Raw genomic sequence first — 14,253 nt, forward strand, 5'->3', positions numbered from 1 at the left:
GTTCCCTGTATCTCCCCCTCCTTTTCCTTTTATAAGAAGGCACCTGCAAACATTGGTATAGAGATATAGATTTTTCACTAACAGCATGTCACTGTACAGATATTTTCACCAATTAGAGCAGTGTTCTATTCCAGATCAGCTCTTATGTTTATCACAGTCACGGGAGAAGTCTTAATATGTACCACTATGACAGCTGTTTATGTGTCGTCTATTGTAGCTCCTGTCCGGTTATGTACGATGTGGAGTGCAGCTGCAAGGGAGGGATGTGGAGTGCCGCAGTTGGAGGGTTGAGTCTGCTTTGCTACTAGCTCAGTGGAGGCACCGGGTATCCTTGGCAGACAGATCAATTCAGGCATTGTGCACCTCAGCAAGATGGCGCCGTCTGTAAGGTGCGTAGGTAGTGGTTGAGTTTTCCGGAGGTAAGGGCAGTTGTAAAAACCCTTTCACACTGGTAGGAGCTGCCGGTGCAATGCTTTTATTCGGTACCCGGCAAGCCTTGTGTGTGGGAAAGGGTTGGTGGTGATTATTAAGCTGGTTATATAAAGCTTAAACACAGAGCTCTTTACCACACAACTATCACTATTTTTCTTTTAAGTGTGTTCTAGCTCTAAACTCACTAACACACCAAACTCATGTCTGGTCAGCATCTTCAGACACTGCTCCTGACTCTTCCTGCTCTACTGTACTCAGCACTCATGGTAATGATATAAACCATCTACTCAGCACTCATGGTAATGATATAAACAATCTACTCAGCACTCATGGTAATGATATAAACCATCTACTCAGTACTCACGGTAATGATATAAACCATATTCTCAGCACTCATGGTAATGATATAAACCATCTACTCAGCACGCATGGTAATGCTATTAACCATCTACTCAGCACTCATGGTAATGATACAAACCATCTACTCAGCACTCATGGTAATGATATAAACCATCTACTCAGCACTCATGGCTATGATATAAACCATCTACTCAGCACTCATGGTTATGATATAAACCATCTACCCAGCACTCATGGTAATGATATAAACCATCTTCTCAGCACTCATGGTAATGATATAAATCCACTCATGGTTATGAAATAAACCATCTACTCAGCACCCATGGTAATGATATAAACCATCTATTCAGCACTTATGGTAATGACATAAACCATCTACTCAGCACTCATGGTAATGATATAAACCATCTACTCAGCACTCATGGTTATGATATAAACCATCTACTCAGCACTCATGGTTATGATATAAACCATCTACTCAGCACTTATGGTAATGATATAAACCATCTACTCAGCACTCATGGAAATGATATAAACCATCTACTCAGCACTCATGGAAATGATATAAACCATCTACTCAGCGCTTATGGTAATGATATAAACCATCTACTCAGCACTCATGGAAATTATATAAACCATCTACTCAGCACTCATGGAAATGATATAAACCATCTACTCAGCACTTATGGTAATGATATAAAACATCTACTCAGCACTCACGGTTATGATATAAACCATCTACTCAGCACTCATGGAAATGATATAAACCATCTACTAAGCACTTATGGTAATGATATAAACCATCTACTCAGCACTTATGGTAATGATATAAAACATCTACTCAGCACTCATAGTTATGATATAAACCATCTACTCAGCACTCATGGACATTATATAAACCATCTACTCAGAAGTCATGGTAATGATATAAACCATCTACTCAGCACTCATGGTAATCTTTATAAACACAACAACCATTACTCATCTTCCTTCCTAGAGCTAATTCACTCACAAATCAATTTAAATCCTGACTTGACTTTGCAGCTTGATCCTATAACAGCACTCTTGCGCGGTGCCTAAACTATCACCCCTGAAACACAATGGGCTAGATATTAGTGCTGTGGAATCTGTTGGCGCTCTATAAATAAATGAAAATAATAATAATACAAGTGGGCCATCTTTTTTTCCTTATTTTAGATTACAAGTGGAGCATAATCAATAAAACAAGGTGCATTATTTTGAGTTTGGCCTCACGTAACCAATAATGCGCAATCTGGAATTACAAGTGATTGGTTAAAAACTATAACCAACGCATCTTAATGTGGCTAAAACTTTCATAGTGCTCCCTATACATTTAATAGATAGCGCAGAGGGATGATAACTTCCAGTGTTAGAACTAGGATCCAATAAGATCTGGGTAAAAATTGTTAGCACAGAATCACTACACTTTGCTCTCAGCATTTGTCACTCTATGAAGAATGGGCACTGTGACAGAGGTAATCCAGGAAGCTCCCTGCTGGGCTGTGTACTCTCTTCTTAATATATTCTTCTCTTCCAGGCTATTAGGGAAGTACTAGGGTAAATTAATAAATCCTTAACCTGATTATGAAGCTCTGGCTTTACATTGCTGCAGTAAAATTAAACTATTCTATATTGTTTTGAGTGTGCTGATGCTAAATTTAATGTATCTAGCATGCAACCTTTTTTCATTTACATCAGTGCAAATCACCATTTTGAAGCTGAGTCTACGTCAGCTGTAGGATTATCTGCGCACGCTGCTCCTGCTCCTTTTTGGTGCCACCTAATCTCTTTTTTTAATGTTTCCTGCTTTGATCTTGGTGTTGCTACCATACAAGGTGCCTCCTCTTATTTGTCATTCTTGAGATTTTGTTTGGTGTTCTTTGACCGCTGAAGACTGCTGCCCTTGAGAGAAGGACTTTCAAGGAACCTTCATTTTCACTTTGTACATTTCTCTGGTGTTTTTATTGTCTATTTATTCCCATAGAGATATTTGGTTGAAAGATATTTTCTTATATTATCACTCTTTTATTTTTCTAAATTTGATCTCTATTGATCCTTGTACTAGTCTTTTTTTAATAATCATAAGCGCATACTAATATACACATACATATGCACAAACATACACGCAAATATACACAAACATATGCACATACTCATACACACATACGTATGCACAAACATACACGCAAATATACACAAACATATGTGCATACTAATACACACATATACACACACACATATGCACATACTCAGCACACATACATATGCACAAACATACACACACATATACACACAAACATATGCACATACTAATACACACATACATATGCACACACATATATACACAAACATATTTACATTCTCATACACACATACATATGCACAAACATACACGCAAATATACACAAACATATGTGCATACTAATACACACATATACACACAAATATATGCACATACTCAGCACACATACATATGCACAAACATACACACACATATACACACAAACATATGCACATACTAATACACACATACATATACACACACATATATACACAAAGATATGCACATACTAATACACACTTGTATATGCACATATTTATACACACATATATACACACATATGCACATATTTATACACACATATGCACACATATACTGTATATACACACACATATGCACATACTCATACACACATACATATGCACAAACAGACACACACATACAGTATTTCACAAAAGTGAGTACACCCCTCACATTTTTGTAAATATTTTATTATATCTTTTCATGTGACAACACTAAAGAAATGACACTTTGTTACAATGTAAAGTAGTGAGTGTACAGCCTGCATAACAGTGTAAATTTGCTGCCCCCTCAAAATAACTCAACACACAGCCATTAATGTCTAAACCGTTGGCAACAAAAGTGAGTACACCCCTAAGTGGAAAAGTCCAAATTGGGACCAATTAGCCATTTTCCCTCCCTGGTGTAATGGTCTCAGGTGTTCATGGGTAGCAGGTTTTTTAAATTTGGTGTTATCGCTCTCACACTCTCTCATACTGGTCACTGGAAGTTCAACATGGCACCTCATGGCAAAGAACTCTCTGAGGATCTGAAAAAAAAAGAATTGTTACTCTACATATAGATGGCTTAGGGTATAAGAAGATTGCCAAGACCCTGAAACTGAGCTGCAGCACAGTGGGCAAGAACATACAGTGGTTTCACAGGACAGAATCCACTCAGAACAGGCCTCACCATGGTCGACCAAACAAGTTGAGTGCACCTGCTCAGTGTCATATCCAGAGGTTGTCTTTGGAAAATAGATGTATGAGTGCTGCATGGCTGTCATCCCAGAAGGAAGCCTCTTCTAAAGATGCACAAACAGTTTGCTGAAGACAAGCAAACTAAGGACATGAATTACTGGAACCATGCCCTGTGGTCCAATGAGACCAAGATAAACTTATTTGGTTCAGATTGTGTCAAGCGTGTGTGGCGGCAACCAGGTGAGGAGTACAAAGCAAGTGTGTCTTGCCTACAGTCAAGCATGGTGGTGGGAGTGTCATGGTCTGGCCTGCATGAGTGCTGCAGGCACTGGAGAGCTACAGTTTATTGAGGGAACCATGAATGCCAACATGTACTGTGACATACTGAAATGGAGCATGATCCCCTCCCCCCAAACACACCTCCAAGACGACCACTGCCATGCTAAAGAAGCTGAGGGTAAAGGTGATGGACTGGCCAAGCATGTCGCCAGACCTAAACCCTATTGAGCATCTGTGGTACATCCTCAAACGGAAGGTGGGGGAGCGCAAGGTCTCTAACATCCACCAACTCTGTGATGTTGTCATGGAGGAGTGGAAGAGGACTCCAGTGGCAACCTGTGAAGCTCTGGTGAACTCCATGCCCAAGAGGGTTAAGGCAGTGCTGGAAAATAATGGTGGCCACACAAAATATTGACACTTTGGGCCCAATTTGGACATTTCTACTTAGGGGTGTACTCACTTTTGTTGCCAACGGTTTAGACATTAATGGCTGTGTGTTGAGTTATTTTGAGGGGGACAGCAAATTTACACTGTTATATGGGCTGTGCACTCACTACTTTACATTGTAGCAAAGTGTCATTTCTTCAGTGTTATCACATGAAAAGATATACTGTAATAAAATATTTACAAAAATGTGAGGAGTGTACTCACTTTTGTGAGATACTGTATATACGCACACATATGCACATACTCATACACACATATATACACACATATTCATGTACTCATACACACACATGTATACACACAGATATCCACATACTCATACACACATATATACACACATATTCATGTACTCATACACGCACACATATGCACAAACATAGACACACATATATACACACAAATATGCATATACTCATATACACACACCTATGCACATACTCATACACACATATATACACACACATATACACATACTCATACACACATACTGTATATACACACACATATTCATGTACTCATACAGACACATATATAAACACACATATGCACATACTCATACACGCACACATATGCACAATCATAGACACACATATATACACACAAATATGCATATACTCATATACACACACCTATGCACATACTCATACACACATAAATATATACACACACATATACATATACTCATATACACACACATATGTAATTATGTACATACTCATACACAGATATATACACACACATATGCATATACTCATATACACACACATATGCATATACTCATATACACACATATCCACATACTCATACACAAGCATATAAACACATACACACACATGCATTCCTTCACCCCACTCCCTTTCTTTCTCATCTTGAATTTCAGGCTATCCGCCTCTTCTCCCCTGTAGCTCTCCGTGTTGCTTTAATCTATTGGCCTCCTTGCCCAGCTACACAATTTCTAGACCGCTTTAAAGCCTGGCTCCCACAGATCTTTTCTTGTAACAGTCCTCTCATCTTAGGGGACTTCAACATATCTGTTGACAATTCTAACTTGCCTGCTGACTCTAAACCTTTATCTCTTATCACCTCTTTTGGTCTGTCCCAGTGGACAACATCTCCAACCCACTGTGAAGGCAACTCAGTTGACCTGGTCACTAATCTCTGTGCTGTTTCCAATTTCTCTAACTTCCCCTTTCCTCTGTCTGGCCATTATCTACAAACTGTCTCTCCTACTCTACCTGCAGCATCCTTGCAAGCCCCAAAAACTGCTACCTTACAGGAATTTAAATGATTCACATACTTTTCTGCTCAACTGAAACCTCTTCTCTCCATCATATTATTCCTATCTTGGCAAGACCTAGTGTCCTTACATTAGCGGCCTTTCAGTATAATTCTTGACAAAGCTGCACCATCCAATGTTCAATAATCATCATACACTCTATGACAACCATGGCACACCAAACAGACACCCCATCTTCAGCGATGTTCACGGACTGTGGAACGTCAGTGGAGGAAATCACACTCCCGTGCTGATTTCCTGCATTACAAATTCATCCTCTCCCCTCAGTCCAGCCAAACAAGTCTATTTTTCCTCCCTCATGTCATCTCATGCATCCAAACCCGAGAAGGCTGTTCTTAACCTTTAAAATCCTTTTACCTCCCCCAGCACCTCCGCCCACTACCAAATTTACTGCTCACATCATTCAAACGCAGCCTTCCTACCCACCCCTTCCACAAACAAAACTCTCTGCTACTGTTCCCCTGTAAGAGAGAAAGAGGTCCTCATACTCCTATCTTTTGCTCATCTCACAACCTGCCCACTTCCCCCCATTCCATCACAACTTCTTCCCTCTCTCTCTGCTTCCGTACTCCTTGCTCTAACTCATCTCTTTAACCAGTTTCTCACCACTGACACATTTCCCGATACACTCAAGCATGCGTCAATCATACCGGTCCTAAATATTTATAATCTGTTGTGTTTTTGCATTTGTTATATCTTATAACAAACCCTTGTTATTGTACACCCCTATCTCTGTACCCAGCTCTATGGAATTTTGCTGCACTATACAAATAAACAATAATAATAATAATACAAATAATAATGCAAACACACTCTTGCACACACACACAAACATACATATTGCATAGTCACACGAGTCTCACTCTTGTGCTTATGTAACATAACAATAAAAGAAGAAAGAGGTAGCCTAGCTTCTATGTATAAATATCTTTGTTTTATAATAAGAATATTAAAGTGATTTCATTTAGCTCTCTTTTATCTCTTTTAATTCTCCTTCCCCTCTGATAGCTAAATCCACATATTTAACAGTTCATTATAATAACAATCCCTACCTTCCAATAACCCAGTGACTAAAATGTTTGTATTGATGTAAGATGACACTTACTGCTATGAATGTGTCATAGGACGTATCTCCAGGTTGTGGTGGGTCAATAGTTACATCTAGGGCAATGACCCCAGGAACTGGGGGCACACTGAATGATTTTAAAAGATACAGCACTTCAAATACAGATGGATCAATGTTCACAAACTCAAGGAAGCCAGCACGAAAGCCACACCTACAGGGAACAGATATGATAAACATAATACTGCATATGTTTATATAAAACCATTTTTCTTATGGTAAGTGTATTAATATTATATAACCTATTTTAAAAATAACCTATATTTTAAAATGAAACCTCATGAATCAGTTGCCCCATAAAGCAGTATAAGATCACCATGTATGTGGAAATGGGTTTATACTTACTCTCCATGGAACCCCTTGGAGACAGAGTGGATAGACACAAGCTGTACTTTCTTAGAAAACTGTGGTCCCATCTCAAACAAAACCTTTTTAAAGGAATGAAAAGTGGACCCTGGTGCAAAGATATTCTCCTGGTAAACCTGCTCGAGAGAGGTGTGGATACTTGAGTAAAGTTGTATTGGTGTATATAAAAGAAAAAGCACTACCTAATTGTATTTAAAATATGTAGCCTAATGTATAGAGCACTAAAAACCTTGGACCCAATTATTATTCAACAATCACCTCAAGTTAGTCCCTAGTCCACAAACTGTACTCTATTTATGACCTATGTCTATCTTCCTCCACCATCACCTATGCCCTTTTTTTCTCCAAGACTTCTCAAATGTTGCTGCTACTATGTCAAGACTTATCTAGTGTTGCATTTACTCTTTCATGATAATAACATGAGGCAATATCAAAACCGCTCTAGGCTCAATGGGTTGATTGGATGTGATCCAGTTTTAAAGTTAAAAGAACAGCTTCGGGTTAGCTTGGCCGACAGTGCATGGTGCGCTGTATGTCTTCTTCTATTGAAACTGGACATAGGGAGGTGTACTAATATTTTCACACAGGATTCTCAGTCTTTTTCTATAAATTATGCTGCCTGTGTTCCCTGTGCTAATAATAGTGTTATTTGTGACCTGGATGTTGGAAGTGATCCCCCTATGGGGGAGGTGTTAAACGTTGTCTCTGCTTGGTTATTCCTTATGGACATTCTGGCATTCTCATTTGTGGTCTGCACCTTTATCCTGACCCTCTATGTTTCTTTATTTATGTTCTTTCCCTCACCCTTACCTGTACCTTGAACTGTGGACTTAATACCTGGCTGCTCACCTAAGAAAGCAAACTATAGATTATTATTTTGCTTATTCCTTTCCTTCTCCTGACCTGTGGTGTTCACTGCTGTCTTCTGGGATCTGATTATACTCTGTTCCAACTCCAGGCCTGCAACACATCTCCTGCAGAGTTGGTTATAGCAAGCAAACAAGATAACTGCCTGTTTACCTTGTAGGCAACTAGTATTTGGGAAGGTGTTGGTTAAAATGTTTTTAGCTGGGAGTGAATTCCAGTAAATTGCTAAAGTTGATATATCTTCAGAAAACTATGCTGATAAAGTAATTCTACAGTGTTCTACAATGTCTACCACCTTCCAGAGAGTCAACAGCTATTTGAAAATTAGTCTGTCCAGAGAAGCTTGCTGCCTTCTTCCTAAAATATCATCACCATTCCCACCAATATAAATGTGCCCTTTTCACTGGTACTCAGTGAAGCAACCCTTAAAACTTTTTACTCACTCATTCATAATTACTAGATTGTTAGCTTTTTGGACCCTCCCTTTAGGCAAATAGCATAAAACTCAAGAAGCATATAAAAGAAAAAATCATAAACAAAAAGAGAAAAAAATAAGTCAAAAGCATTGAATATTGAGGAATTACTGGTATGCAAGTTGAAAAGTCAATGAAAGAAAAGTTAAAAAAAATATATAATATAAAGTGGAAAAAGAACATAAGACACTGAAACAGAATAAATGTAATATAAATAATGGCACTCACGTTAAGACAGAAAAAAAGACATTGGCTCTAAAGAGGAAGACCACTATTCATGTAAAAATGATGTAAGAGTCACAGTACAAGTATATGGGATTAGTACTAAAGAGGAAGACCACTATTCATGTAAAAATGATGTAAGAGTCACAGTACAAGTATGTGGGATTAGTACTAAAGAGGAAGACCACTATTCATGTAAAAATGATGTAAGAGTCACAGTACAAGTATGTGGGATTAGTACTAAAGAGGAAGACCACTATTCATGTAAAAATGATGTAAGAGTCACAGTACAAGTATGTGAGATTAGTACTAAAGAGGAAGACCACTATTCATGTAAAAATGATGTAAGAGTCACAGTACAAGTATATGGGATTAGTACTAAAGAGGAAGACCACTATTCATGTAAAAATGATGTAAGAGTCACAGTACAAGTATGTGGGATTAGTACTAAAGAGGAAGACCACTATTCATGTAAAAATGATGTAAGAGTCACAGTACAAGTATGTGGGATTAGTACTAAAGAGGAAGACCACTATTCATGTAAAAATGATGTAAGAGTCACAGTACAAGTATATGGGATTAGTACTAAAGAGGAAGACCACTATTCATGTAAAAATGATGTAAGAGTCACAGTACAAGTATGTGAGATTAGTACTAAAGAGGAAGACCACTATTCATGTAAAAATGATGTAACAGTCACAGTACAAGTATATGGGATTAGTACTAAAGAGGAAGACCACTATTCATGTAAAAATGATGTAAGAGTCACAGTACAAGTATGTGAGATTAGTACTAAAGAGGAAGACCACTATTCATGTAAAAATGATGTAACAGTCACAGTACAAGTATATGGGATTAGTACTAAAGAGGAAGACCACTATTCATGTAAAAATGATGTAAGAGTCATAGTACAAGTATGTGGGATTAGTACTAAAGAGGAAGACCACTATTCATGTAAAAATGATGTAAGAGTCACAGTACAAGTATGTGAGACTAGTACTAAAGAGGAAGACCACTATTCATGTAAAAATGATGTAAGAGTCACAGTACAAGTATGTGAGACTAGTACTAAAGAGGAAGACCAATATTAATGTAAAAATGATGTAAGAGTCACAGTACAAGTATCTGGGATTAGTACTAAAGAGGAAGACCACTATTCATGTAAAAATGATGTAACAGTCACAGTACAAGTATGTGGGATTAGTACTAAAGAGGAAGACCACTATTCATGTAAAAATGATGTAAGAGTCACAGTACAAGTATCTGGGATTAGTACTAAAGAGGAAGACCACTATTCATGTACAAATGATGTAAGAGTCACAGTACAAGTATGTGGGCTTAGTACTAAAGAGGAAGACCATTACCACCTAAAAACAATGTAACAAAGACAGGTTAAGTCAATCAGATTAATATTAAATAGCTAGTGCACATTTCAAACAGTTCTGATAGCTAAAACTTGATCCAGAGAGTTATGTTAGTTTCTATAAATATACAGTATATATTGTGGAGCCAGTAGAGGGGCCATTCATGATGTCTAAGTGTCCAGTGGGTTAATGTAAGTAAGTCATCTACCTCATCGGCAAAGATGAGCAGCTTTTCCTCAGCAGCCAATCTGATAACTTCCTCAATGCACTCCCGGCTCTGCACCTGCCCTGTCAATGTAAAAGCAGATGATGGGTCAAGCAGATACTGTATGACAGCGACATAACCCATAAGGTATAAAGTTACAAAATGTAAAATGACACAGAAACAAAAGTTACACTGTCCCTGTATAGTATGGTGTATCCAGAAACAGTTAAGGGATTTAACAAGATAATGTTGCAAACAGTGTCATACTCTATGATTGCCTAGTAAATACTGTACTGTATAATAAACTTTGACTCAAGAATAACTTAAAAACAGTCCTTAATTTTGTTCTGTTGGAAGCAAACATTACAACTCAGGGTCTGTGTATTAATATTATATATCTCATCTTAAGCCCTTTACAATGCTATAAGCTGGCTGTACCAGTTGGATTTCCTGGGTTGATGACACACAGGACCTTGGGATTGCAGTGTTTCCTGGCGATATAGAGAGATTCCCTCATACTCTGCACATTCAAGGCCCACTCATTCTCCTCATCTAGTGGGTAGTCCACTGGCACTGCCCCCGACAACACAATAGCATCCATGTACACAGAGTATCTGGGCACGGAGATCATGATGCCGGTTCTCAGTGGTTCTTCTGTGTTGGTGACTAAGGATATTATGGTCTATAAGAATGGGAAGAAAAGGAGATTTAATTCATAAATTAGTTTTATTGTTTTTTTTTATGTAGTGCAAGTTGAAAAAATAATATACAAAAATAACATTTTACATTTTAAAATCCTTTATATGCTCTGAAATATTCATATAAAAGGTATTTCTGGGGGAACTTCCAGGAAGCCATGAAAGGATGAACGATGCTCTCTTGCTCTTAGCTTTAATCTGCTGGATATCTGGGATACCCTTGACATCCAATAACAAAGTTGTTGGAACTTATTTCCTAACTAGCTACTGATCAAATCGATTTAACATATGTGTGCTATGAGCCCCTGTGTTTCTGAGAGCTGTATTTACCATAGCATTGAGGTCCGCTCTTAAATGACCCCGGGGTCTCATTGAAGTAGTTCTGCCTCTCATCCACTATGCAGCTACCATTAATAAATATTCTAGCCATTACTGAATACTAAATATGTGCACTAAGAGAGTGCCAGAGGTCTGGGATGATCTCTCGTTATGGCAATTCTAGTGGAGATCACGTTCATCTTCTTCTCTGCCTTACTTGATTTGCTCTTCAGCTCTCTACAAGTGGATCTGAGGAATTGCTCCTTTTTCTTTCTAGAAACACAGGATAAAGGACTGGATATTGACTTACTCACATTAGACTAGATAGAGTCAGTAGATGACTAACCTTTGATGAATAACCTGTCTGGAATGATTGCTGGATCTGGTACTCTCTTGCCTTACTATCTTTAAAATGGAGGAGCCAATGCAATGCTTCAGAGTGCTCATTGAGAGTGCTCTAGGTGTCTCTCCGGAACCAGGGAGACATTAATTGAGATGGCATCTTCTATGGTTGCTTTATTGCAGGCCAGTGCAGACCTCACTGCATTGTTCTACACAGAAGTATTCTCTGAGAGCCTGATTGCAGTGCCCCCTCCACAAGACTGGTATGTCTTTGGAGGCAACTGTGCAGAGGGAAGAAGTTCCACTGCTCATTTAGATCCAGAGCCTAGATCTTCTTGCTCATTAGCTGACCTTTCATTTAAAAGTTGTCATCAGCTAATCTATCCTTATAAATCTAAACTAATGCAGTGTGGAAGTCCCTGTATTGAAATTATTTACACTGTTGTTATGAGGTATTGTATAAGCTGACAGCTCCTTCAGCATTGGTCTTAGATAGTGAAACTTTTATTGTTCAGTATCTTTATACCTCAGCGTCATGAAATCTCTTGATTTTATTACAAGATTAGACTCATATTTGGCTTTCTTTCTTTTACTACTTTAAATGCAGTTTTTAAAAGTACATAGAAATAACATAAATAACTGTCAGAATTTAAAAGTGACAGCATGCATCATGAAACAGACCAGTAACCAATAAAAAGGATAAACTGGTTAAAACAGAACAAAATGACCAATCAACTCAAGCATATAGACCATAAACTGTCCAATGTGAATCACTAAATCCTCTTTCTTTTACTGCTTATAGGAGATAAATACCGTGATTTTAGTCTCTCTAATAAACTATACTGTCGGAAGCAATATCGTTCACCGACTGCTTTCAATGGCCAGTTATACCTCAATTTCAGCAACCGGACTCCGGCTGCCGAAAATATTTCCGTGTCCCATAGAAAGTATCAGCAGCCGCTAATGAAAGCGCAAACCGTTAATACACTGTTGGAGGCTGTCGATACATTGAGAAAAATTACACACAGCTCAACTAGGTGTAAAATATGGAAAAGGAGCTTTTTGAGACCTATTTCCCATTGAAATCTAATCCCTCCTCCCAAAAATAAACCCATCACATCAAAACCCCTCTATAAATGTATTAACCTCTAAACCACCAACCCCCACATTGCAAAGTACATATTTAAACTGTTAACCCCTAATTCACCATCCCCCAACAAAGCAATCTACCTAATTAAATATTAGCCCCTAAACTGCCATCCCCCCACAACCCAAAGTATTAATCTAATCACTAAGCCCCCTAACCTAACACCCCCTAAGTTAACCCCCATTACATAAAATAAAAAAGACTATTAAACTAATAAATTAATTAAAATACCAAAATTAAAAATCTAAAATTAAAATAAAAAATCCTAACATTAAATAAAAAATAAAACCTAAGATTTAATTTAAATACAAAAAAGATTACATAAAATAAAAAAATATAAGATCAAAAAAATATAAAAATATAAGATTACATAAAAAAAATAAACGAAATTATCCAAAATAAAAAAATGTAAAGCTAATCTAATACCCCTATAAAAACAAAAAAGCCACCCCAAAATAAAAACACCCCCAATCTAAGACTGAACTACCAATAACCCTTAAAAGGGCCTTTTGTAGGGCATTGCTCTGAAGCAATCAGCACTTTTACCTAAAAAGAAATACAAATTAACCCCTAACAGTAAAACCCCCCACCCACCCAAACCCCCTAAAAAAAAACACCCCAAAAAAAACAACCTAACACTAACCCCCAAAAATGTACTCACCGTTCCTGAAGTCCGTACATCCATATTCATCCAGGCCACGACAAGTCTTCATCCAGCGCAGGGATATCTTCTATCTTCTTCCAGGAGGTGCGGAGCGGTCTTCGGCACTGGTTCGGTCATCCAACGTGGAGGCTCCTCTTCATGCGATCGTCTGCCGCACATTGAAGCTTGAATGCAAGGTACCCTTTTTATACTGGGGTACCTTGCATTCCTATTGGATGAAAATTTCAAATCAGCCAATAGGATGAGAGCTGCTTAAATCCTATTGGCTGATTTGAACAATAGCAATGCATTAGCAATGGTTTAGTGGTTAATACATTTTATTGTTAGTTACGATGTGGGGGGATGGCGGTTTAGAGGTTAATACATT

The 14,253-nt window shown here is 38.0% G+C and overlaps 1 protein-coding gene across 1 annotated transcript in view; it reads right to left on the bottom strand.

Moving 5' to 3' along the window:
- LOC128661757 (alanine aminotransferase 2-like) overlaps nt 1-14,253 on the bottom strand; it is a 120,588-nt gene that overhangs the window by 45,818 nt on the left and 60,517 nt on the right. Inside the window, exons 3-6 of the mRNA XM_053715977.1 lie at nt 11,156-11,399; nt 10,721-10,800; nt 7,566-7,702; nt 7,203-7,374 (exon numbers count right to left, since the gene is read on the bottom strand). Of these exons, the coding sequence (XP_053571952.1) occupies nt 7,203-7,374; nt 7,566-7,702; nt 10,721-10,800; nt 11,156-11,399 (633 nt within the window). The remainder of the gene's footprint in view (nt 1-7,202; nt 7,375-7,565; nt 7,703-10,720; nt 10,801-11,155; nt 11,400-14,253) is intronic.

Source organism: Bombina bombina, chromosome 5 (genome assembly GCF_027579735.1).
Source record: "Bombina bombina isolate aBomBom1 chromosome 5, aBomBom1.pri, whole genome shotgun sequence".
Classification (NCBI taxonomy): domain Eukaryota; kingdom Metazoa; phylum Chordata; class Amphibia; order Anura; family Bombinatoridae; genus Bombina; species Bombina bombina.